The sequence below is a fragment of the Artemia sp. Qi Xiang Cuo genome, chromosome 4 (assembly GCF_049724085.1).
Source record: "Artemia sp. Qi Xiang Cuo chromosome 4, ASM4972408v1, whole genome shotgun sequence".
NCBI classification, from domain to species: Eukaryota; Metazoa; Arthropoda; class Branchiopoda; order Anostraca; family Artemiidae; genus Artemia; species Artemia sp. Qi Xiang Cuo.
This window is the reverse complement of record NC_142797.1, coordinates 68,697,956-68,724,461: the sequence shown is the minus strand read 5'-3', so window position 1 is coordinate 68,724,461 and position 26,506 is coordinate 68,697,956. Positions and strand designations below refer to the sequence as shown.

The following is a 26,506-nucleotide window of genomic DNA, read 5'->3' as shown; positions in this document are numbered from 1 at the left end:
ACTAAATCGAAAAACACTGTGTCGGTGTAGGTTACTAAAAGGGCGTAACAGTTATATCACCAAAACTTTCAGCGCATGTTAAAGGACGTTCTCAACAAATGACAAGTGACAACAATGACTACTACTACTACTATTTTTTATAGCTAATACTAATATTATTACTAAGGCTAAGGACATCAGGGAATTTCAGAAAAAGTTGAACTAAATCAAAACACAGTGTGTGCATGCAGCTTCTGAAAAGAATATTGCAGCAATGTCCAAGGAATTGTTTAGGCCATTAAATTAAATTTTTCATCGTAAATTGAAGGAGATGTTGAAAAAGGAGTGCTATGTGCATACTGCTACTAATGCTACTACTGCTACTGCAACTATTTCTACTACTGAAGCTAAGGGTATTAAGGTAAAGTTTCAGGGAATGTTTAGGGAGATTTTGAAGTAAATCAAACACTTAATGAGTATTTAGACTGTCGAAACGGTGTATCAGGAGTATCATAAGGACGGCTTAGAGCATCAATTTGAAACTGTCAGGTTGAAACCCACTGATTATCTGCGATTGCCATATCTGCGATTGTGTGGGGAATTCAGTTCTATTTCTGATCCAAAATTAAGTCAAGGGCTTTTTTGGAAATTGTAGTTTTAAGTTTGAACCACTCGAAAGCTCAGCAAATTCCTCTTGAGCATTAATCTCAGTTAAATCAATACAAAATGAATTTTGAATCCAAGCTACCTTTTTGAAATCAATATTTAATATAAAATATGTACAAGACAATGTTTCTAGCTCTTTTAAGTGATCTATAATAATCTTTGCAATAAAAGTTTCACAATGATGTCTCTCGATTACAAAATTGTCGACACTGGAAAATATTTCGAACGATTTTTTTTCTATCCTCTCTTTCAAAATTTTAGTCTTTTTAATAAAACTTTCAATTTGATCATTAGAAGTAAATATATGCAATTCTTTCCTTGACGAGACAAGTTGAGATCGTTTAATTTCGCAAAGATATCCGACAAACAACACAGCTTGGATAGCCATAAGTCGTTTTGAAGAAAAGCAACAAGTTCACATTTTCGTTTGATTAAGAATATTTCAATTCCTCCTTTTAATAATAATAATCTTTTTAAACTTTTACCACTTGACCACCATCTTACTTTTGTATGTAATAATAAAGTTGTATTAACTGAATCCATATCCTTTCAAAGATTTGAAAATAAGTTACTGTTAAGGGCATGGCTCTTAATAAAATTTATAATCTTACAGCATTCGGAAGCACATCGTTCAATTGTGGTGCTAATTTTTTGGCTGCAAGGGCAACTCGGTAAATAAGGCAATGAGTGAAAGTTATATGGTCATAATGAGCAGCTTGAAAATGATTTAAAACCAATATTTTTGCCCGTCATCACTCTTGCACCATCTGTGCATATTCCACAGCAATTTTTCCATTCTAGACCTTCATTCTTTAAACATTCATCAACTTTACAATATATATCTTTCCCTCTAGTATGTTATAAATATTTGACTTTAATATTCGAATATTTGACTTTAAAATCTTCCGCAACCCCATGATTTTATTACGCGACCCCTTTTGGGGTTGCGACCCATAGTTTAGGAAGGCCTGGTCTAGGGCACTAAGTTCACACTTTCAGGACATGTTAAGTGGGGTATTGAAATAACCCACAGGCACTAGTGCATACTAATACTACCAGTTCTGTTACTACTGCTACTACTATTACTACTGCTACTAATATTACTATTAGTACCACTACTACTACTACTACTACTACCACTACTACTACTACTATTACTACTGCTAAAACTATTACTACTGCTACCACGACTACTACTGCTAGTACTACTGAAGCTAAGGATATTTGTGACGCTTCAAGAAAAAGTTGAGAAGGATGTTGAACTAAATCGAAAAACGCTTGGGTCGGTGCAGGTTACCAAAAGGGCGTACCAACTATATCCCAGAAGCTTTCAGCCCATGTTAAAAGGAGATTTTCACGAATGACAAGTGACAACAATGAATACTACTACTACTTTTACAGCTAATGCTAATACTTTCCTAAGGCTAGGGATTATTAAGAAGAAATTCTTAGGAACTGTTGTGGAGATGATGATCAAAATTAAAACCCACTATGTGTGTAGGCTCTTGTAAAGACGTATCAGTAATATCTCAAGAACGAGTTTAAACATGTTTTAAACTTTCAGGGAATATTGAGGTTTATCTGATTAAAATCTACTATAGTCAGGCCACAACTGCTTGTAAAAGTAGCACTACTAGTGCTGCTGCCTTTAGTACTGCTATTACTAAGGCTAATGGTGTTAATTTGAAGCTTTTAGGGATCATTGATGGGGATGTTGGGCTATATTGAAACACACTATGAGTATGCAGGTTATTAAAAGGGTGTATCAGCAATTCCTAGGAAACGACTTGAATCATTAAGTTGAAGCTATCAGGGTATGAGGAATACTACTATTACTACTATTACTACTACTACTACTACTGTTGCTACTATTACTACTACTGCTACTATTACTACTACTATAACTACTACTACTACTGCTACTAATGCAACTACTGCTACTGATGCTATTACTACTTGTACTGCTAGTACTACTACTACTGCTACTATTTCTTTACACCTAATTAAAAGAATTAGTGTGTTTAGGTTGTCAAAATGGCCCAGAGGCAATATATCAGGCAAAGAATTTGAAATTTTAAAGAAAGATAAGACAATGTACAACTGAATCAAAATAAACTGTGTGGATCAAGATTTTTCAAAAGGTATTTTAGCAATATCTTAAGAAAATATCAGCGTTATACGTTGGAGCTTCAGGGTGCGCTTTCAGGGATATTGAACTCAACCAACTAATTTTTTTAAAGGGTGTATCTGATAGCAACGGCTAAGGGCATTAACCTAAAATTTTCTGAGCATAAATCCAAACACACTCTGCCCATCCAAGGTTTTTAAAAGGGCGTATGTGCGATATCTTGGGAATAATTAAGGCAATTAAGTCGAAATTTTAAGGGTATGTGGAGGGGGATAGTTGATTAATAATTGTCTATACTAAAGGTTGTAACATGATTTGCTATAGTTATGGGATATCTGGAAACAATACGATGCCTGCTAGGGCCATGGGAGGGGAAAGGCATCGTTGAATTGTTTTTCATTGGGAGATCTGCTAGAACCGATGGTGGTATCTTTTACAAACTTAAAAGCTAGTATTTGAATATATTTAACAATTAGAATCAAAAGCAGTCTCTGAGGGAATATAAAGATGGGGATGATCATAGATTTTGTCACCAGGACTCTTATCGATAGGTTCATGGATCTCAACTAAACTTTGTGGAAAGTAACATTAAGTGACATAGTTGTACTTTTTTGGAGATCCATATAGGATCTAGACTATTTTAGAGGGAGGGGATCTTAAACTATTATCGTCAGGATATATCATGAGACAGATTACCGGAGCTTATTCAAAATTAATGGACTGCAAGAATAAGTGTCCAAGCTGGACACTTATTCCAGTTAATCCAGTGTTTCCAGTTAATCAGTCCTCATGATCTCTGCCAAACTTGGTTTGGAGAAAAAGTAAGCTTCTTAGATTTGGCTTTTGCGGCTCCGTAATCATTTTAGCTTTTTGAGGAGGGTTCTGAAAGTTGTTGCTATCAGGATATTTACCAAGATCAGTTTCCAGATCTAAAAAATTCTTGGTGCAGACTAATTTTTCAGTTATCCTTGTTGGGAATGGAGACAAAATCGTTTCATAACCTAATTAACTAATTACCTAATTTACATTAATTCATAACCAAGTCAAATTCTTTATGAGCAAAAACTACCACAAAGAGGAGTAGTGCTAACGCGTCATGTGCCTCCTAAAGATCAGAATATAAATGCGCTATACTCTAAACAAAATACATTTGAAACATTTTCTATATAATAACAACTTTAATAAATCAAAAACCATTATGACTCTCAGGAATGAATATTAACATATATCAAGTTGTCAGTCTACATTCAGTTGTTCTTTTCAACTATCTTGGTCATGATGGTGATTTTTTTTTTTCATTTTTCTTTTTGTTGATGTTATGAGAAACAAAACACGTACATCGAAATAAAGATCGTTTTCAGTAATGTGAAATCTCTGATCCAATGAAGGCCCTACTCTTCTTTGTGGTTGTTTTTACTCGTTTTGAATTTTACTTGGTTATTTATTATAATTTATACTTGTTTTGGGTTCAGTTATTTACTAATGTTTGTATTAATATTATAACATTTTTTTAATATTTATATTTATTAATATTTGTATAAAATTCATTAATAATATAAATATTTATAATATTTATATTAAATTAGTTATTTATTGATATATTTATCTAATATTGATATATCTTTCGTTTAATTTAGCTCTTTAACTTCTTTTTATCAACTTAATTTGTAGAATTTTTTAGTTAATTATAAAGAAGGATCTCTTACACCAAATACGTTCTACACTTAACTCATTCTTGTGTTAAAGTAGTTAAGCTAATTAAGGTAGTTAACTATCTTTGGTCTGAATGTCGATTATTACGTCGTACGAGATGTGGTCACATTAAGTGAAATTAACTAAAAAAAACAAGCTTTTTTTAACTGAGAGTAAGGAGCGAAATTAAAACTAAAAACGAACAGAAATTATCCCGTATATGAAAGGGGCTGTCCCTTCCTCAACGCCTCGCTTTTTACGCTAAAGTGTTTTTTTGTTTTGAAAAATTAAGTTGTGAGACAGAGTCAAACTTTAGCGTAAAGAGCGAGGCGTTGAGGAGGGGGCAGTCCCTTTGATATACAGAATAATTTCTGTTTGTTTTAAGTTTTAATGTGGCTCCTTAGTTAATTTAGTTAATTTCTGAAAGCTTTTGAATTAATGCAGCTTTGATTTTGGCTCACCGTACACGAATAATTAAAACAAAATTCGCACATTAACTTTCCTTTTTCTTAGCTAATTGGCTTTCTCGAATTTTTTTTCTGACGTAACTTATGAATTAACTTACATAACGAATTTCTATATTCGTATGTTTCTATTACGTATATTAGGGAGTTCGCTCCCTAGTCAATACCTCGCTCTTTACGCTAAAGTTCAAATTTTGATGAAAACAACAAACTCCTGAATCACAAAGGCCGGTTAATTAGAATAGATAGCTCTTTTAAAAGTACTAAAAAAACTTCAGCGTAAAGAGCGTGGTATTGACTAGGGGGGCGAACCCCCTCATATACATAATAATTTCTGTTCGTTTTAAGCTTTATTGTTGCTCCTTACTTTTTGTTGAAAAAACTTGTTTTTTTGTTTAATTTCTGATCGTTTTTAAATAATGCTGGGAAATCAGGCGCCCCCTTCATAGAAATGTTCCTTCCCCCAAGGAAACATCCTCCATGGAAGGATCCTCCCCCGTAACACCTACTCCAACCATGCCCCCACTAGAAAAAAATTCTTCCTGAAAACGCCTGTATACTTCCCAATAACCAATACTATATGTAAACAATGGGCAAAGTTTATAACTTGCAGTCCTTCCCTCAGGAACTACGGGGGATTAAGTCATCCTCAAAGACATACTAATTAGATTTTCGACCATGGTGAACAAAATGGCTATCTAGAAATTTTGATTGGGTGACTTCGGGAAAAAATGAGTGCGGGAGGAGGCCAAGTTGCATTCCAATTTTTTGGTCACTTAAAAAGGGCACTAGAACTTTTAATTTCCGTTCGGATGAGCCCTCTCACGATATTCTAGGACTACTGGATCGATACGATCATCCTTGGGAAAATAAAAAAAAAACAAAAAAACAAAAAAAACAAACAGTAACATTAACACGCATCCGTGATCTTTCTTCTGGCAAAAAATACAAAATTCCACATTTTTGCAGATAGGAGCTTGAAACCTCTATAATAGGGTTCTCTGACACGCTGAATCTGATGACGTGATCTTCATTAAAGTTCTATGACTGTTAGGGGGTTTTTTCCCCCCTTTTTTCTAAAATAAGGCAAAATTTTAGGGGTGTAACTTTTGATGGGTAAGACTAAACTTTATAAAACTTATATAGTTGGAATTAGCATAAAAATATGATTCTTCTGATGTATTTATTGGTATCAAAATTCTGTTTTTTTAGAGTTTTGGTTACTATTGAGCCGGGTCGCTCCTTACGTTATCACGTTATTACGTTATTACGTTAGTTCGTTATCACGAACTGTTTGATAAAAACCCCCGTAAAACTAGTTTTATATCAATTCCAAAACGGTCAGTTCTTAAAAGGACATCGGCTTTCAGTTTTATTGTCAAAAGAAAATATTTTTTCCCACATATGGATTTCCAAAGATGTTGCCTTCGTGCTAAACTGTAGAAGTGACAAATTATTTTTATAAACGTTAATATGTATATAAACAAGCTAGCTATATAACAAAAATTTTCTAATGGATACTCATTTCAAATTAAAAATAAGTATGGCACACTTTTAAAACAATATTTTCCATGAAGTCTTAGGATCGCAGTCCAAAATATAAAAAAGAAATCAATAATTCTTATTCAGCAGCAAAACAAAACCCGAAAGACGAATGTAACTTGAAATCATACTTCAAGGGGTCCTGCCACACTCTTTTGGAGCATAACGTAAAACCTTGCTTCAGAGGGGGATGGGTTCTCTCTTGTTGAGGGTTATAACATAATGTATATTAGTATCTGCTATCTTTATGTTTTATGTAATTATTTAGTTTAATTCATGTTAGTTTTGGGTTTGATATATTTATTGATAACAATTTCTGTTTGTTAAAAATTAGAATTACTCTATGAGTTCATTTACGCCCTTCTTCGCTTTTGATATGGGTCTGTGCTTTCCTTTGAAGAACTTTTTTTTGCAGAACATTCGTTTCAAAAGTCCTGTTAAGAATTGGAATGTTGGATTATAATTCAAATTTTTGAAAAAATCTGAAAAGTTAGTAAACATTTTCTATCAAAATTGGTTTTGTGCAACAACTCTTTAATGATAGCCAGACTGCAAAATTTTGATGTGTATGAGAAGAAGGATAAATATCTACATGAATTAATAATCTGCGTAATTTTTGGTCTCCTATAGGGCTAACCCCAACCTGTAGATACCCTTGAATTTGTGTGCATCTTAAACCTTCATTTTACAAAGGAACTCTTTTTCTGTTATACTTTTTAAACTATTTACTTGTTTATATAAATGCATGTCAGAGTCATCTGCTAGAAAGAGTTCTGAGTTTTCATTAAAAAATAAAAGAGATTATACTCTTGAATAATCTAATCTTTATAATTCAAGATGTTGCCTCCCATTTGAAACCATTTCCGTCCCTAGTACTTGCTGTGTTTCTTTAAAAGAGCTAATCAATATAAAAGGTCAGTGGAGCTGATCCAGGGCTAAGGCAAAACTTGCCGTTGTTCAGTCAGCGTAAATCTAGTTTTAAAGATACACGTTGTAGTATCTGTCAAACGATAATTTTGCTCATTTTATTATGGGATTCCCTCATCATTTTTGCCACAAAAGCTATTTTTAGTAACTATTTTCTTCTTGAAAACGACGGAATACATCGAAGCTTAATTACGCTACAGCGTAACAATACTGCTTTCCAGTTTATTTTCTTATTTGTTTGCAGTAAGGGGTCAGTAGTTAGGCAACAGTAAGAGGCGAATATGTGACAATTTTCTCCGGTAGATAGAATATTCCTCTGCAGTTTTCAGAACTTCTAATAGCTATCCCGAAGAAAAAAATTCTCTCGAGCATGCTAATAGAGTAAACAAGAAGCATAACTTAACCACTGTAAAAGGATTCTCTGATAGTCTGAATTTGGTGGTGTGATTTCCGTAAAGAACAATTTCGAGGGTACTACTCTCATATTTTGAAAATGACGCATGCTTTATCAATATTAGGAGATCAAAAAAAAAAAAAAGATCAAAAAAACAAATTGAGGTGTGCCACAGCTCGAGAAGTGTGATTCAGAATTTATTCGAGTTTAATATTCTATAGTCCTTCATGTGAAAAGCAACGACTATATTTTTGTTTTTAGCTTCCAAATTATACACTCAAATATGATAGGACTCTCCCAATTCTGTCGTCTAAGGGAAGTCAAAACGGAGTCATATTCCAAAAGGGCACAACAGGTGGACTAGTTCCACCTCCCCATTGAGTTTGGCTGAGAACAATCCATTCCAGAAAGATTTGAAAGAGACTGGAGTTTCCTTGTATCCTCCCCATAAACTTTAAACGTGTTTTGACTTAACTGAAGATGAAGGAGGATACAAATTAACAGATCTGAATTAATTTTTCTGAACTCTAACGGGTCCTTTCAAATGTTGTTCTTATGGAATGAATGTGGGAGCCCCACTCCCCCCTTGACGTCCCCAGAGAGTTTGGATTTTGTCCTCATCCCTATCAGGATTAACTGAAAAATCAGTCTGTGCCAAGCATTTTTATGATCTGATTACTTATTCTTATAAATATCCTGATAACAAGTGTTTTCGCAACCCTCCCCCAAAGGTCAAATTAGGTACGGAGAGCTACAAAAGCCAAATCTAAGACTCCAAACCAAACCTTTTACTCCAAACCAAGTTTGGTTGAGATCACACAGCCCCATGTTTAACCGAAAACAGAAATGTCCAGCTTAGACGCTTATTCTTTCTTCCCACCAATTTTGATTGAGCTCCTGTAATCTGTTTCATTATAAATCCTGACGATAAGAGTTCAAGACCCCCTAACCCTGAAATAGTCTAGATCCTCTATGGACCTCCGAAAATGTAAAACTACGAGTATGTCGCTTAATTTTACTTTCCACAAAATTTAGTTGAGATGAATGAACTTATCTATAAGAGTCATGATGAGAAACATTTATGGTCATCTCCGTCTTTCCATCCCCTCAGAGACTGCTTTGAGTTCTGATTCTAAAAAAAAATATTCAACTGCTAGCTATTACTTTTCATCATGTTTGAATAAGATCTAATAATTGCTTCTAGCACATGTCCCATTGAAAAACAATTTAACGATACTTTTCCCTCCCACGGCCCTAGCAGACATCACATTTGTTCCAGAGAGCCCATAAGTATAAAACATGCATGGATTGACTATCCTGTTTGATTGAGATTAAATAAAAAAAACAAGTTTTTTTAACTGAAAGTAAGGAACGACGTTAAAACTTAAAACGAACAGAAATTATTCCGTATATGAAGGGGGCTGTCCCCTCCTCAACGCCTCGCTATTTACGATAAAGTTTGACTTTCTCACAACTATATTTTTTTAAACAATAAAAAAAACTTTAGCGTAAAGAGCGAGGCGTTGAGGAGGGACAGCCCTTCATATACGGAATAATTTCTGTTCGTTTTAAGTTTTAACGTCGTTCCTTACTTTCAGTTAAAAAAACTTGTTTTTTTTATTTAATTTTTGAACGTTTTTGAATTAATGCAGGTTTTGATTTTGGCTCACCGTACATGAATAATTAAAACAAAATTTGCATATTATATTTGGTTAAATGGCTTTCTCGAAACTTGTTTAATTTTATTTACGAACGTTTTTATTAGTAATAAATATACGTAACTTAGAATTAACTTACGTAACGAACTTCTATATTCATAAATTTTTAACACGTATATTAGGGGGTTCGCCCCTAGTCAATACCCTGCTCTTTAAACTATAGTTCGAATTTTTTTTCCAGTTCTTTAAAAATGACCTCTTAATCACAATCAGTTGATCAGTTGAAAAACTTGTTTTTTTTATTTAATTCCTGATCTTTTTCTTTAATAATGCTGGGAAATCCGGCGCCCCCTTCATAGCAATGTCCCTTCCCCCATGAAAACTACCTTAATTGAAAGATCCTTACATATAGCACCCGAACCTCTCCTTCCCCCACCTACCAGAAAAAATCTCCTCTAAAAAAGTATGTATACTTCCCAATAAACAATACTATATGTTAACAGTGAGTAAAGTTCATAACTTTCAGCCCTCCCCCTGGGGACTTTGGGGGATCAAGTCATCCTAAAAGACATTTTTATCATATTTTCGACCATGCTGAACAAAATGGCTATCTCAAAATTTTGATCGGGTGACTTTGGGAAAAAAATGAGCGTGGGAGGGGGCCTAGTTGCCCTCCATTTTTTTGGTCACTTAAAAAGGGCACTAGAACTTAATTTCCGTTTCAATGAGCCCTCCCACGATATGCTAGGACAACTGTGTCGATACGATCACCCCTGGGAAAAAAAAAACAAACAAACAAAAAAACGAATAAACACGCATCCGTGATCTTTCTTCTGGCAAAAAATGGAAAATTCCACATTTTTGTAGATAGGAGCTTGAAACCTCTACAGTAGTGTTCTCTGATACGCTGAATATGATTGTGTGATTTTCATTAAGGTTCTGTAACTTTTAGGGGGTCTTTCTCCCTTTTGTCGAAAATCAGCCAAATTTTCTCACGCATGTAACTTTTGATGGGTAAGATTAAACTTAATAAAACTTATATATTTGAAATCAGAATTAAAATCTGATTCTTTTGATGTATCTATTGGTATCAAAATCCCGTTTTTTAGAGTTTCGGTTACCATTGAGCCGGGTCACTCCTTACTTACAGTTCGTTACCACGAACTGTTTGATATGACAACCGCCTTGTGGCAGAAAGCAAATGGGAAGATCTTATGAGCCCTCTGCTCTTTCCTTATTGCTTACGTGTCATATTACAGCCAAACCAATTTGAGTCTAATAGGATATTTTGAAAATTTTAATTTAAAAAAAAAAAAAAAAAAAAAAAAAATTGGAATCGGGGATTTGCCAATTTACCTTTAGCCAATTATTTTCTAGAAATCTGATAGACTTTAAAAACTGAAAAATGCCAGTCTCTTAATGTTACCGATCTGAAAATACATAAAACCTAACTATACGAAAGCCATAGTGTTACTCTGTAATACAAAACATATTATAGTAGCGGCATTTTTAGGGTATTCAAGTTGTACAGAATAGTGGCATACATACAAAATAATTTTGTCAAAAAAACTAATCTTTCTTGTTAAAATAATTAGGGAATTTCAAACTTAAAACAGAGAGGCGTTATTACTTCTCTGCTCTTTCCAGATATCTGTAAATCCTGATTTAAGTTGGCTGGGTAAAGGGAAGTTTTGAAGCAGCTTAAAAGTGATGAGCAACAAAAGCAGGTACAGCACAATCCTTTTATTATCTTCTCCATTTATTAAACTCTGCTTTTGTTGATCCATCAACACTTTTAAAAGAGTATGGTGTAAAAAGAGTTTTCAAACAGTTCGTGGTAACAAATTGTAAGTACTGTTTCAGTGACAACCTATTTTATCATTCTGCTCTGCGTATTCGTGCTATTTGCATCGCGATATTGGAAGTTATTTAGATATGAGTTTTGTTTATTGTTTTCGTTTTTTGTTTTCATTTTATTTTTTTCCATTCATAAAGGCTACCGGATGTGAAGTTAAAATGTTTGGATTCCTTTATTATTTAAGGTCTATTGATTTTTCTCCCTTCTTAGTTTTAAATATTATACACGTTTTCTCTGTATTTTAATTTGTTAAGTTCTGTAAATGGAAAGGCTATGTCGTCCAAGAAATTATTACGTATATTGGGGGGAGGGTACCTCAGCCTCAACCCTCACGTTTTCCGCCAAATATTGGCTTCTAAAACCTACAGCCTAGCTTAACCTTTGTTGTGATTCCGAACAAAGCAACTCATGTGTGCGAACCGAGACTATGATACTTTGCTTCAAATAGAGCATCTACATTGTTCTCAATATTTTTGATGGTAAAAACAAATGTATTTTTTTTTATTACCGAATGATTGGCACATCATTCCTTGATTCAAAATAGCGTAACTGCATTGCTATGTCCCGTTATCACTCATATGCGTATCAGTACCAATTGCAGAAGACCAAATTTTCTAGCAAAAATATTATCAAGAACGGAAAAAAGGGTAGACCAATAAGCACTGTAATACTGTAACTTAAGGCCAGTGCTATTACAAAATAGTTAGCAAATAAGTTTCAAGTGAATATGAGCAGTTGGAAAAATTTTTTTACAGGGGATTATGCAACATATTTTCTCTAAGAAATTTTAAGCCGATGTGTGAAATAACAAACATAGTAACACTCCTACTAAACAGCTGCTGGTGGGGGTGAGTCAAAGGAGCCAGAGCCCATATTTGTTACTCGAAGCATACACATTGAATATTCTTGTGTGATTGCAGGCTACTTCAAACCAGGTAAAACATTTTCCACATTTCTGCTAAAAGTTGATTAGAGTGTGGGTGAGAGGTGACGGTGGGAAAATGGGCACTTTGCACCTTGGTTAAATAATAATGACTGAATGTTATTGCAGGTTTTCATTTTTAATAAAGTTAAATGGATACGTTTTTCATACAAAGTCTAATACGGGAGAGAAGGAATGTTGTAGGGTTATCGTTCGGGCTTTGATATTCCAATCCCAGAGATCATACTTCCTCGCTTGATTACAGTTCAAACAACGTGCAACATCCTTAATATTGTGCCTAAAAGTATTGTAAGGGCTTTTGAATGATTTGGCTTCTATAATCAAACCAATACAAATATGTGCCTGTGTTTGGTTCAAAAGAGGTACAAAATGCCAAAATTTCTCCTAGAAAAATCGTAAGGGCTGGGCAGAGGGGATACTAGATGGCCTAATGGCCTATTTATAAATCCAATGACGTTGGCTGAAAGTCATTGCGTGATCTGCCTTCAGGAAATGCGCAAAACACCTGCCCAATGCGCAAAACAAATAGCAGGGAGAAGGGGATTTCTGTGGGATAGAGTGGAAGTTTGTTTCTGGAAGAGGCATCCGTGACCATACTTTTCAGAGATTATAAAAAAAATTTGTATTTTTGTATCTTAAGCACAGTTTTTTTTTGCATTGATGGAGGGTTGGAGAAATGGGTTCAACCCTCTTTTCAAAAATTTAGTAAATTTTATCAGGCTCTTAGCTTTTAATAGGTATAAAGTTAATGAAATTTACATAGCTTGTAACTGGCGCAAAAGGTCAATTCTTTTGACATATTTAGTGTAATTTTGTTTTTAGAGTTTCGGCTACTTATTAGAGAAAAATATTCCTGTTCTAAAAAGCAACGAATAAAGAGACTTTCAAATGCCAGTTTCTGCCAAAATAAAATCTGACCTCCTTCGAACTTTTTCCTGAATAAAGGCTGATTGGCCATTATACATTCGAATTATGTTAGGTTTATACCTAATAATTATGTGGTATATTATCAACGATATATTGCTGAGTAGTGGGAAAATTCAGAAATGTAGAAAATAAATATTTGGTTGCATGGATATACCGAAGAAAATTTTGTGTTTGTAAAATGTTTATTAATGTTTCTCAGTTCACAAGGTTGAAAACAGGCCACGATAGAAGTAACGTATAGAAGCGAAAAGTCAAATGATCTCCATTGAAAATTTTTGACACGCATCTAAAATCACACAAGCTAAACTACTCTTCGCGACCCTGCCTTTGTGCGAGCGTAATGAAAAATGTTTCCGATAGAAAACCTAGTGACAACTGAAACTATGACTCTGATGGTCTCGAAACTTCCCAAATTGTGCTATATGAAATGTGTGCCATGTTTGGAGAAATATTTAGCTACTGGTATATACTTCTACCGTAAAAACGGCCAAAATCACCCATTAGGTGCTTATTGTAGTAACTGACCTTACCTCCCTTTTACTTTCTTTTTTAATTCCATTGCAGTTTCTTGTTGGGCTTGCATTTCTTCCCTTTTCTTTAAGTAATGATTGCCTTATTGAGAGCTGAGGATACAGTGCCACTTGCGCAGAATTTTGTCTCTTTTCTCCAATACAAATGCAAGGACTGTCGCATAAGCTGTCCTTGAAAGCTCTTCTAAACCGCCTTGACATTACGTTATATAAGATAGGATTAATGACACAATTGAAGTAGAACAGAATACCTAGAAGAGATGGAATTATTATTAAAGAGAAAATTGACGTTTTAAGTGGCCAAGGGTAAGGTTTAAGAGAAAAAAAGCAGTAAAAACCAACATTCAACCAATTTAATATTTCTTCGCTATCATTTTTTAAAACTCGGGCTCTTGGAGATAGGGCTGATCTATCTTTAGTTTTTCTTTTCTCTTCATAAGAAAAGAAAAGACCTTCCTTGGTAGTGGCAAAATGTCTTCCATTGTTTTCCCCATTCTAAAATCCCTATGTTCCAGCTTAAGACCGGCTTTGGCAGGTCATACTCATACATTAAAAGATAAAGTATAGTGACTCACCAAATACCATCCATCCGAGGCAAGCGGCACTATATCCTTAGAACAAACACTAGGGAGAGCAATTCTCTCTCTCAATTCTGATTATTTCTTCGAAATCTTTTCTTGTGTTAGGATAGGCACTTCATACATGAGCGCCCATAGGCTGAATTCCAGGGGGGGGCTTACTTTGTCTAATTGGAAAATTTAATGCTATAAAATAGAAATCTCAAAACAAAATACAAAAGTAAGGTAGCATCATTCCACCAGGAGGGGGCTGGCACCCCTCCCCCCCCCCCCAAGCCCTCTCCTTATTGGCGCCCATGACTTCATACGTCCAGGGGGGATGACCCACGTGCATGATTTTGGCAGCCATTATTTGCCACAATCAAGCATATCTTGACCCCTTATTCCACATAATACCCTGACTTATGGTCTGACACTGGGCAGGAAAACTAGTAGCAGAATGGTGCCTGAACTTAGCAATACTCAATGGTGGATCCAGGGAGTGGGGGCGAGCGCTCCCCTCTAGTGTAGTCTAAATTAGTGTAATTTACTTAATTAACTTAAGTTTGCGTTAATTAAACTTGCTCCTAACGCAAGTTTACCGGATCAACCTATTTTGCGCCCCTGCCCCTGATTTTTTTATCAGATCAAACTATTATGCACCCCCCCCTAAAAAAATCCCGGATCCGCCCCTGACAATACTAAGCCCATATTATTTATTATTGTCTACCAATTTTAGGGGCACCACTTTGTGCGGTGGCTGCTTACCCCTGAGAGTTCTTTTTATGAAAGTTTTTTTTTTATTTTAGTTAATTTCTGTTCGTTTTGGATTACTAAAGTTTTAAGTTCTTAAAAATTTTCAATTGAAAAGATTTTTTTGTTCTAAAAAAAATTAGCAATTTTGGTAAAAACTAATAAATTAAAGTGATTATTGAATATATAATGATATTAATTGCTAAAAGCTCACATGCTCAATATTTTGTTTCACCCAGTCTGTATTTAAAGCTTTGACGTCTCTTGGCCTAAGCATTTTTGCCGCTCTATTTTTGCAGGATTTTCTGGGAAATCCCCAAAACTTCGGGAATAATGAAAGCCTCAGGACAGTGGGCCTATTGGTAAATCCTGGTCTAGTTTCACTGCAATTTTCATTTTATTTTGAATGTTGTAATAAGAACAAAATAAAATATTTGTAATCTAATATCTTTTAGTAAAGCACGAAATACGCAGTAGGCCTTATACTTTACCCTTAGAGAGACTGGCAGTAACCAAACTCTTGTTTTTAGTGTAGATACAATTCAGTAGAAGTACATAACCCCTACTCCCCGAAAATGACCGCGGTGTACCAACAAATCCTTATTCTAATTCTCACTTGCTTTTGAATTCTGTTCTGCCAATTATTATAATAAAAAAGGTGAACTAATTTTGCGGAACTTTGAAGCCACTTAAGTAAGAGAATGACAATTCTAAGTAAGAGAATTAGGTATTTAAGTAAGAGAATGATGCTTTTACCGTTTGGGAAATGGCCAGTAGCCTTACTCTTGTTTGTAGTGAAGACACCATTCATTAGAAGTACACCACCCCAATTCTTTCGGAGAGAGTGGGGGGAACACTTTCAGAATTTTTTAGTTAGTTTTTGTTTTGTTTTTTGATTGCAAGAATTTGGAAGTTTTTAAAAAGCTCTTTATTTCAAAATTAATTTTATTCAACATCAAAATGTCGCTAAAGTATCAAAACTAGTATCAAAGTAACAATATCAAAGTACGAAAGCATCAAAGTAAAGAAAGGATCAAAGTTAACTAAGTATCAAAGTAGACAAAGTATCAAACTAGCAATAAGCAACTCGCACAACTTACAGTCCTTGCACCGTGAATCGAAGTTACCACGTAAATCTCAAAATCCAAGTAAACAAAATATCAAAGTAACAATAATTAAGTTCCATAACTCAGAGCCATTTCCCCGGGGCTAGGGAGGGGGTAAACCCCAAAAGCATAGTTATTTGGCCTTTGAACTATTATGACCAAAACGACTATCTAGAAATTTTGAACGGATACCCTTCGGGACAATGGGGCGTGGTCTTGTTGGCCATTGATCACTTTTGACTCTTAAAAAAGAGCTAAAAGTTTCAATTCCAATCGAATGAGTCCCCTCCAAAGTTTTAAAACCACCCCTTCTGCAGAACATTATATTCTAATAATGGGCAACTTACATAAGCTACAATCCTTGTCCTGGGGTTAGGGAAGATTGCTCAACCCCTAAATTATAGTAATTTGAATTTTAGACTATTTTGAACAAAATGGTGACTTCAAAATTTTGATAAGATGCATTTGGAGAAAAAAGCACAAGGGGGGGGGGGGAGGGGCTTGTTACTTTTTGATCGCTTTCGATTCTTAAGAACCTACAACTTAGGTAAGTTACAATTCTTTTCCGGGTGCTATAGTGGATTTCTTAACCCCTAATTTATAGTAATTTGAATTTTGGAGTATTTTAAACAAATTGACAATCTCAAAATTTCTATTGGATTTGTTTGGGGGGGGGGAGGTGGGGGGGAGAGTACACACCCTCCGATCACTTTTGATGACTCTTAAAAAGGTAACTAGAAGTATTATTTTCTAATTAAACGATCCATCCCTGAAGTTTATATGACCACCCCTTAAATAAAACCTTATATTCCCACGGGACATACCTTACAACACTTGCCCCTGGACTTTGAGGGGATGTGTCGACCTCGGAGTCTTTGTTTTTTTATTTTAAACTATTTTGAACAAAATAGATATCTCAAAATGTTGATTGGATACATTTAGGGAAAAAGGTCCTGCGGGGAGGCTAGTTGCCCTCCGATCACTTTTGACTCTTGAGAAAGGCACTACAAACTCTGATCTAGAATGGAATAAGCCCACTCTGAAGTTTATGCGACCATCCATTCCATAAGAACCTTATATGCCCCCAGGGCACATTTTACAACACTTGTCCCCGGAATCTGGGGGGGGCTGTTTTATCCCTGAAGTTTTTGTTATATTATCTTTGGTCTATTTTTAACCATATGGCTATATAATAAATTCAATCGGATATACTTTGGGAAAAGAAGGGAAGGAAAAGAAGGAAAAGAGGGTCATAAATTAGAATGCCTAACCCCGAGCCCTCGGGGGTAGGTATCGAAACCGCACTTTTTCTTATCTGACCTTTGAACTATTTTTAACTGAATTGCTGTCTCCTAATTTTTATCGGATAGGTTTCGGGAAAAAGGCGCGGGGAGCTAGTTGCCCTTCAATCTTTTTTGAATGTCAAAAAATGAACTAGAACTTTCAGTCTCCAAGTAAATGAGTCCTCTCGGAAGCTTATACGAGCAGCCTTTCCATAAAAACTATATTTTCCGAAAGAGAGTAAATTACAACACCTGCCATCGGGCCCTTGGGGGCTGTGTTGACCCCGGAATTTTCGTTATATGATCTTTGATCTATTTCTTATAAAATGGCCGTTCCAAAGTTTTATCGGATGGTTTTGAGGAGAAAAGGGCGTGGAGGGGGGGGCCTAGTTTCCCTCCCATCTCTTTTGGCTCTTAAAAATTGAACTAGAACTTTCAGTTTTCAACAAAATAAGCCCTCTCTGAGGTTTAATTGAGTATTCCTTCCATAAGATTCATACACCCCTATGGAATAACTTACAACACCCGCCTCCGAACCCTGGGGGATGACCTTTAAACTATTTTTAACAAAATCAGTATCGTAAAATTTTTTTGGATATATTTGAAAAAAAAACGCTTGGGGGGCTAGTTGCCCTCCGGTCACTTTTGACTCTTAAAAATGGCACTAGAACTTCCGATTTGCAATCGAATGATCTCCCTCCGAAGCTTAAGTGACGACCCCTTCCATATGAAGTATAACCATATTGACCTTCCATAAGAACCCTATTGAAACCCAGCAAAACTTAACTTACAACGCCTGCCCCGGGCCCAAAGGGATTGTGTCGACACAGGAGATTTTGCTACAGTATCTTTGAACTATTTTTAACAAAATGGCTTTCTCAAAATTTTTATCAGATTTACTTGGGGAAAAAATGCCGTAGAGGGAGGTGGAGGTTGCCCTCCGTTCCCTTTTGACTCTGAAAAACTGAACTATAACTTTTCATTTCCAATAAAACGAGCCCTCTCTGAAGTTTATACCAGCATCCTATAAGAACCATATTTGCCCCCAGGGCATAACTTACAGTAACTGCCCCGGGCTCTGGGGGTTGTGTCGACCCCGGAGTTTTTGTTATATGATCTTTGAACTATTTTTAACAAAATGATTACCTCAAAAATTTTTATCAGATGTAATTGGGAAAAAAGGACGTGGGGGCTAGCTGCCCTTCGATCACTTTTGGCTCTTAAAAAGGGCGCTAGTACTCTCAATTTCGAATCAAAGGATGCCCTTTTAAGGTTTATTCAATGACCCCTTCCAAATAAAGGGCTTGTTTGAAAAATAACAATAATAATAATGATAAAAAATTAGAGCCGTATGGCCTTTTCTATTGGCAACACTAAAGAGTTGCCTCTGATAACCAAAAAGACTTAAGGAAAACTGACCTCTTTCCCACATTCTTTTCATCCCAACGTCATTTGATAGAAATTTTGAGATTGTAGTTTCATAACGCATAGTTGAAAGCTCCGGCTTCTATACCTTGGGGGATGAAATGACTCTGCATTGTCCCTGGAGAAAGGGCTGAAGATACGTAATTTGCCCATTGTTTACATATGGTATCTGGTATTGGGAAATGTACGAAAAAATTTTGTTTGTGTTTTCTGCGAGGGGGGAGAGTAGAAAAGGTACTTCTTGGCACGATTTGGAATACGGTTAAAAAAGAAATTTTTTCAACTGAGAGTTAGGAGCAGCATAAGCGAACATAAATTATTCTGTATATAAAGGGGGTTGCCCCCTCCTGAACCCTCGCACCTTACACTAAAATTTGACTTTTGCTCAAAATTATTTAAGAAAGACTGCTCAAGCACAAGGTTTCTTGAATTTTAATGAGATATGATTTTAAATATATTTAAATAATTAGCGTAAAAACAAGGTCATTGAGTCCTGGTTAAAATTCGCTGAAGTAAGGATGCTGGGACAGTTTAAAAAATCGTCTTAGCTTTAATGGTCGTATTTTATTGTAAGTCCCTTTACTTTTATATATTTCTGTCTTGCTGAGGACGGCCCTTGGATATAGGGCCATAATAGGGTCATAGGGTATAATCCCACTGTCTTGTGAAAAGTTTTCTCTATTGTTTTTCTTATTGTTGATGTTTATGATCGAAAGGGTGTGTGGTCTTTGTCGCTATTTACGAAAACTTGTTTCTTCAAAAAAACAGATGAAAAGACCAAAAAACAGATGAAAAAGCTTTAGTTATATATTATTTGTTTGCATATATTGTATATATTTAAAAAAATAAATTTTATACACTTGCGGGGAGTTGTTCAATTAGCGTTGATTCCTTGACGATGTAGAGGAAATTTCGACCTGATTTTGATTGTCGGGCGATGTGACGTAGTCCAGGGATCTATTGATGAGTTGATCTCTTTTTCTTCATCTATTTTTTAAGGGGAATTTAGTATAGATATTTTTAATTTTATTGTTAATTAGTTATTGCAAGTTGTTTCCCAATTAAGGGGTCATCAAACCCTTTGAGATATTTTCTTTGTTATTGTTTATTTAATGAAATAAAAGGAACTTTAACTTTAATGGGAGGAGAATATTAGCAGCCTGTGTTTATGCTGTTGGAAAATTTGTGGGTCCTAGTAAAAAATAGGTTTCGGATTTGGTCGCATACAAACATGTTAAAATGTCGGAAACCACGAAGCCCAGCCACTTAGATGGGTGAAAAAGACTAGACCAAGTCTTTAGGTAGGAAAAGAATGTAGCATGGGTGAAAAGAGAGCCTGATGAAACCAGGATGCTTTGAAAAGACTAGACCAAGTCTGAAGCTGGTGAAAGGAAGTTGCATAGGGAAAAAAGAAAGTAAGGTGAAACCAAGATGAAACCAAGAAGATTAGAAAGAATAGATCAAGTCGTATGACATGGAAAGAAAGTTGCATGGTTATAAATAGGGCCAGAAGAGACCGAGAGGGTAGGATTGGACTAAACCAACTCTTAAGTCAGGAAAATGAAGTGGCATGAATGAAAAGAGGTCCATGGGAGGACAAGAGGTCTGGAAGAGTGTGGACTAACTCTTAAGCCAGGGAGTAGAAATCGTATTGGGCGAAAAAGGTCAGATGAGACCAAGAAGAATGAAAAGAATATATAAAATTGCAAGACAGGAAAAGAAAATCATATGTATGAAAATAGGGCTAGGTGAGACCGAGAGGGCTGGATAAGACTATACCAGCTCTTAAGCCAGGGAAATGAAGTGGTATAGATGAAAAGAGGTCCAGGAGAGACCAAGGGGACTGGAAAATAGTAGACAAAGTTTTTAGCCAGGAAAAGGAAGCCATATGGGGTGAAAAAGGGGCCAGATGATACCAAGAAGGTCGGAACGGATAGATCAAGTTGTAAAACAGGAAACGCAAGTAGCATGGGGTGTGAAGAGGGAAAGATGGTACTAAGAAAGCTGGAGGGACTAGATCAAGCCGTAAGACAGGGAAAGAAAGTTGCATGCGTGAAAACAGGGCCAAGTGAGACAAATAGGGTCGAAAAGACTAGTCTGTAGCCAGAAAATGAAAGTAGTATTGGACGAAACGAAAGCTGGATGAGACCAAGAATTTCGGAAAAGATTAGACAAAGTCTTAACCAAGAAAAATTAAGTCGTACAGGGTGGAAAGAAACCAGGTGAAATCACAAGGTTTAAAAAAGACTAGATAAAGTCTTTATCCAGGAAAAGGAAGTCATATCAGGTGAAAAATAATCTGCTCAAGAGCCATTGATTTGAAGCACATTGGACTTAGGAGCTACTTCCAAGACTGTGACACAGTACAATAAGAAGCACAATTAGAACTTTTTTTCCTATCTCCGTAAAAAAACTGTTCGTCCGATGTCGTACATGGCTTTTTTCTGTGATGAGTTGACCATCTACAATAAGAGACTTAGAGTGACCTTCTGGTCTCATGGACAGTCGAGTAATTGCCTTAATCACATCCAAGGTCTTATTTATATTTGTACCACAATCAACAAATCTTTGAGTAAAATATATAGTTTTGGCTTTGTGGATAATCGATTTCAGCCAGGACAACTTAAATGTTTTAACTCTGCATCACTCAGTCTGTTCTTATACACATTCCAGAGATTCCAAAGGTTTCTTATACAGTTTACAGAGTATGTTTTCCCATGCTAATATTTTATATAAAAGTATCCTGGAAAATGCTTATCTAGTTTACAAGAATGTACTGTATTATTCTCAACAAAAATACATATGCTCTTATTTAGATAACAACCTAAATAAGATTTATTTAAGAATTCTAAGAATTATTTAAGAATTCTTCTTAATTTATTTAAGAAAAAATAAATTAAGATTTATTTAAGATAACAACCATAAGAATTCGTCCTGACTAAAGAGAAAATAAAATATCCTGACCCCAGAAAAATCTGAGATAAATATTTCCTGAGAAGTCACTAAGAAAGACGAACAAAAATCTGTCAGTACGCCCCCTGTCTATTTGCTGGGAATACAGCCCTTGTTATCAACTTAAAACTTTAAGGAATGATTATCAGCAATTATTAAACGGTCAATCTGCATTCATTTGTTCTTTTCAGTAATCTTAGCTATGAGGGTAATTTTTTATTACTTTTTCTTATGAGAAATAAAACGCACTTGCTCGAAATAAAGATCGTTTTGAAGGTGAAATGAAATTTTACGAATGAGAGGTGAAGATATTAAGAGAGTTTTAAAGGATTTGGGAACTTCAAGAGAGGGAGTCAAAAGTTTGTATAGATTCGAGTCAATGAGAAGCCTGTCCAACTTTGCAGGGCGAGACACTAGTCCTGCAAAAAGGGGTTAGTTGTAACGGGTGTATAAAAAAAATGATAGAAACACTTAAAGACTAACTTAACACTTAAACACTTAAACACTTAGAGATAGAAACACTCACCTGCAATATAAAACATGATTTGATTTACTAAAATCAGTGATTTTGTCCACTTCCCACGGAAGCTAACATAGAAGAAAAACACTCTTTGAGCATTGAATGGGGCATAACAAATTATGAAAGCAATTACTACGGTAACTGAAAAGAGATAAAAAAAAAAAATCAAATTAAGAAAATGTGTCATTGACAGAAAGGTATGTGGCGACAAGGAAAGTTCACACACAATCGTACTTTTCAGTAGTTCTCCAGCGTTAATTAACTTGGAAAATGAAGCTCATTAAGAAACACAGAGGACAGAAAATATTCCATTACCCTAGTGAACTAAGGAAATAGCAGTTTGGATGTCTTGGACAATTGACTGGAAATTCGAAGAACCGTCACAAACCTCATCAATCCATTCGTTTTAGGCAGAAATACACAAAAATAATTTTGCAGATGGAGAACCATAGTGATATAGTTATATATTATTAATACTTACTTTCTGCCAATATAAGACCTCTGATTGTTTGAAATTAATATTTGATTAAGAAATTAGTCATGTGGTCAAAATAATGAATATTTTCACCATAAATATCGACTATAACAGATAGGGATGTTCTAGTCCAGTAAAAGTATGGTTTGACCGGGACAAAATTGCAACACAAGGTTTTTTTTACACTAAAATGTTCACAAAAAATCGCTGAACATTATATCCAAAATCCGTTAAAATTCGCCCGTCAAGAAAACTTTATGGGGCTGCTTAAAGAGAGTGGAAGGGGGCAAAAAAATAATTTTTTCCATTTTTGACATTTAGGAAGCTTTTGTCACACTAAAATATCCAGAAGAAATCGCTGAACAACATATCCGAAATCTGCTAAAATCTGCCCGTCAGAAAAATCTTCTACGGCTACTTAAAGGGGGTGGAAGGGACAAAAATTTTTTTTTTCTTTTTTGGCAATTAGGAAACTTTTTTACACAAAATGCTAAAAAAAATTGTCGAACAACATATCCAAAATCTGCGAAAATCTCCCGCCAAGAAAATCTTCTGGGGCTGCTTAAAGGGGGTGAAATGGGTGAAATTTTTTTTCGATTTTTGTTATTTCTGTACGTACGGGGACTCGATTCAGGTATAAATGAACTCGCTGAAACCAAAAATGACGTTACTTTTATTGTAACACGTCTGTAACTTATCTTAAACTATAAATACGATTTTAATAACTGCATCGCAAAGATATAGGAAATAGCTTTTCTTCCGAAGTGTTAGAAAGATCAGATCAATGGAAGCCTGAAATACTTCAAACAGCAACACAGGAAAATCTCGAACGGTAATTTAAAGGAGCAGAGAAGTATCCCACTCTTTGTTGCTTCGCTAATCGTTGAAAACCTGGTTATCCGATGAGATTCAACCGCGTGAAGACCAGAATGCAGAAAAGGGAAACAATAGGCATAGACACATAGAAACTTGAAAAATCATTCTTATTATCGGCTTCTTTTACAGTTGGAAAACAAAAACATTAAAAAGTCTATGTATGAATCACAGTTTTAAAAATAATCATTTTTAAATCACATAACCACTGTTATTGCAAAACACTAAAATTCTTCTTCTTCTAGAGATGTTGGTTCAGAGTTATTACAACTTGTTCCCATGCACTCTCCACAAGCAAGTGTGGAGGGCATGCCATTCTTACGGCAAGTGCATCTGGCCGTATCGCAACCTGATTTGCATTTGCAACGGATAATTTGAAGAAGACTTTGGGAAGCTGGTTTCTTCTCCGTCATTACTGGTATGCAACTATCAGCAGAGAGTCGCCATCCCCAGTTAGCCGGTTTCACCGCAACAACCTCGCATTTTCATTCCATTACCTGCAAATACACGCGTATTTGCCCTGAGTTTTTCTTTGATGGAGCAAATATTCCATAGCTTATGTTCGTTTGAAGTTTTCGTCTTGGATCTGAAATACAGGCCTTTGCGGGTGGCAGTGACATGATAGAGGAGAAGGATAAGGAGGTCAGTATCGTTGCCAATGAAATACGTCAACTAAGTTCTTGCACTATGAATGGCTGTGGTTGCAATCAGGACATCCGTGTCAGCAGAGGCATGTTGTACCGAACAACCTGCTGAGGACAATTTTTCTCCTATTGCTAGAATTATCCGCTGCTTGCTTGTGCAGTTCTGCAAGAACTATTCCTTCTTTCTTGTTAACTTTGTTGTACCAGTGAATTCTGCCACTGGGCACTGTTTATCCCTGGAATGTTTGAGGTGAGCCATACCTTTCGTCGAAGGACCATTGTCATATCCATCAAAAACTACCAAAGCTTTGCCAAATCTAGTGGTGAAATACTTGACGTAACTTTCGCAAATGAAGTCAAATGTAGAGTTGGGTTGCCAAGTCAATCTCTGGAGCAGCCAGCCACCGTCAACGACATAGTGGCAAGAGTCTAAGCGCTCATCCGAATGGTCCCCTGACACCTTTTGAATTGCGTTTGATAGAGAGGGTTTGTCGACAGGACGCAGAACTTCATAGAATCCAAACAGGGATGGGAGATAGGTACAAAGCTCATACGACAAAAGGTCTCGAAGATCAAGTTCTTCCCGGTTCGCCACCGTAGCTAAGCGCTGGAACAGAAGCACTTGATCTACATGAACCGGTTCACCATCAATGTTAACAGCTGATTTGGATGCCATTGTAACAGCATTGTCTTTTTTCCGGAACGAAAATGAATCAGCTGCCTTCCCAGTCATTTCGTCTGAAATTCGGGCTCCAACTTTTTTCACGGTGTCCGCATCTATATTAACTGATGCAATTACGCAGGTAACGATGTTGAGGAGCCCTCCGTGTTCTCTGAACAGAATCAGGGTTTGCAAAAAGTCTAGGACCGCCTCCGTGTCATAAATATCTCTCTTCATCCGCTACTGGAACGTTTCGACATGTTGATCACTTTTGGAGTAACTCAGGCTAGTCAGATCTTGCATTGAGGCATTTACTTCAGCATATATCAGTATCGAAAAAGCCCATATCAGACGCTGAGTTTGTGTGATCCCCCGTCCAATAGTTAGTCCATCTGTTGTCTTCAAACTGCGCATTAGAGCTTGCTCAACGACTAGATCCGGTGGCAATCCAGCCCAGTACAGATCACTTCTTCGTATAAAAAACTGACTGATTTTGAAAATAGAGTAGAGCTCTCGATTGCTTTATTTTTCAGGTCAATCATAGTCTGGAGATGAAGACGATCGGACTTCGCGCACAGGTTGTGCCCTGCTGCCGTATAGTACGGAAGTATCTGTTCAAGGCTATCCAATTACAGATCCCAATGCCCGTGCCTCTCTGCTCTAGTAAATTACGCAATACTTTCACCATGTCCACTTACTGACACCACAATTATGCTGTTCGATTGCCCCTTAGCTCCTCTTTCTTCTTTCTTAGTTTGTTAGCAGCGCTAGTTACGGCTTCGCACGAATTGACATCTTCTATAGAGACCTCACCAGCATCAAGACCCTTGAAGATCACATGGGCTTTATCGATATTCTCGAGGGTCTCAAATTCCCTATCTTCATTGTGTTCAATCGAGTTGTGCTTGTCGTCAAGTATCAAAATGGCAAGAGCTCACTAACTGCTCGAGATAGTGCTTTCCCGCTCTTAATATGCTTTACTGCATTCTTGGCGTAAATTTGCTCAAGCACTTCTTCTAATCCAGTGTCTTCCATAATATGTCCGATTAAACCCAAAAAGCTCATGTGAGCGTGAAATCCTCCAAGTAAGATAGTGAGGTCTTTCAAAGAGCTTCCTTTCGGCTCAGAGTCCGCAATTGTCACTGCCTTCCAGTAAAGGAGCTGATCAAAAGTCACTACAGACGCAACATTTTGTTTCCTTGCCGGTTCACACACGTATAGCAAGGTTGAGTAGATACAAGACTGGCCACTTGGCTTATAGTCAATCATTGCATGGAAGAAGACGGCAGATTTGCCAGGGTGAGATCCCTTGTGTACTGATTGCATGATTCCAGACCAGTTTGGACATGGCTGTCTGAAAAACAAAGACGAATACCATAATAAGTCGGTATTAGAATCGTGAGGCTCATCCAGTCGTGACAGCAAGGGTTTGTGCAGGACGTTCGGGCCCGTCTGTCGTGCTCTGTTGTGAAAGTGAAAGAACAAGGATGAAGTTTTTATATCTTCAGCAGAGACCTCTTTTCTAGGAATGAACCTTGGTAATTTTCCA

At 36.2% G+C, this 26,506-nt stretch overlaps 1 protein-coding gene across 1 annotated transcript in view; it reads right to left on the bottom strand.

Annotated features, from left to right (window-relative positions):
- Positions 1-26,506, bottom strand: part of LOC148953361 (neuropeptides capa receptor-like) — a 162,054-nt gene that overhangs the window by 5,583 nt on the left and 129,965 nt on the right. Inside the window, exons 5-6 of the mRNA XM_089087941.1 lie at positions 22,311-22,445; positions 13,709-13,959 (exon numbers count right to left, since the gene is read on the bottom strand). Of these exons, the coding sequence (XP_088944067.1) occupies positions 13,709-13,959; positions 22,311-22,445 (386 nt within the window). The remainder of the gene's footprint in view (positions 1-13,708; positions 13,960-22,310; positions 22,446-26,506) is intronic.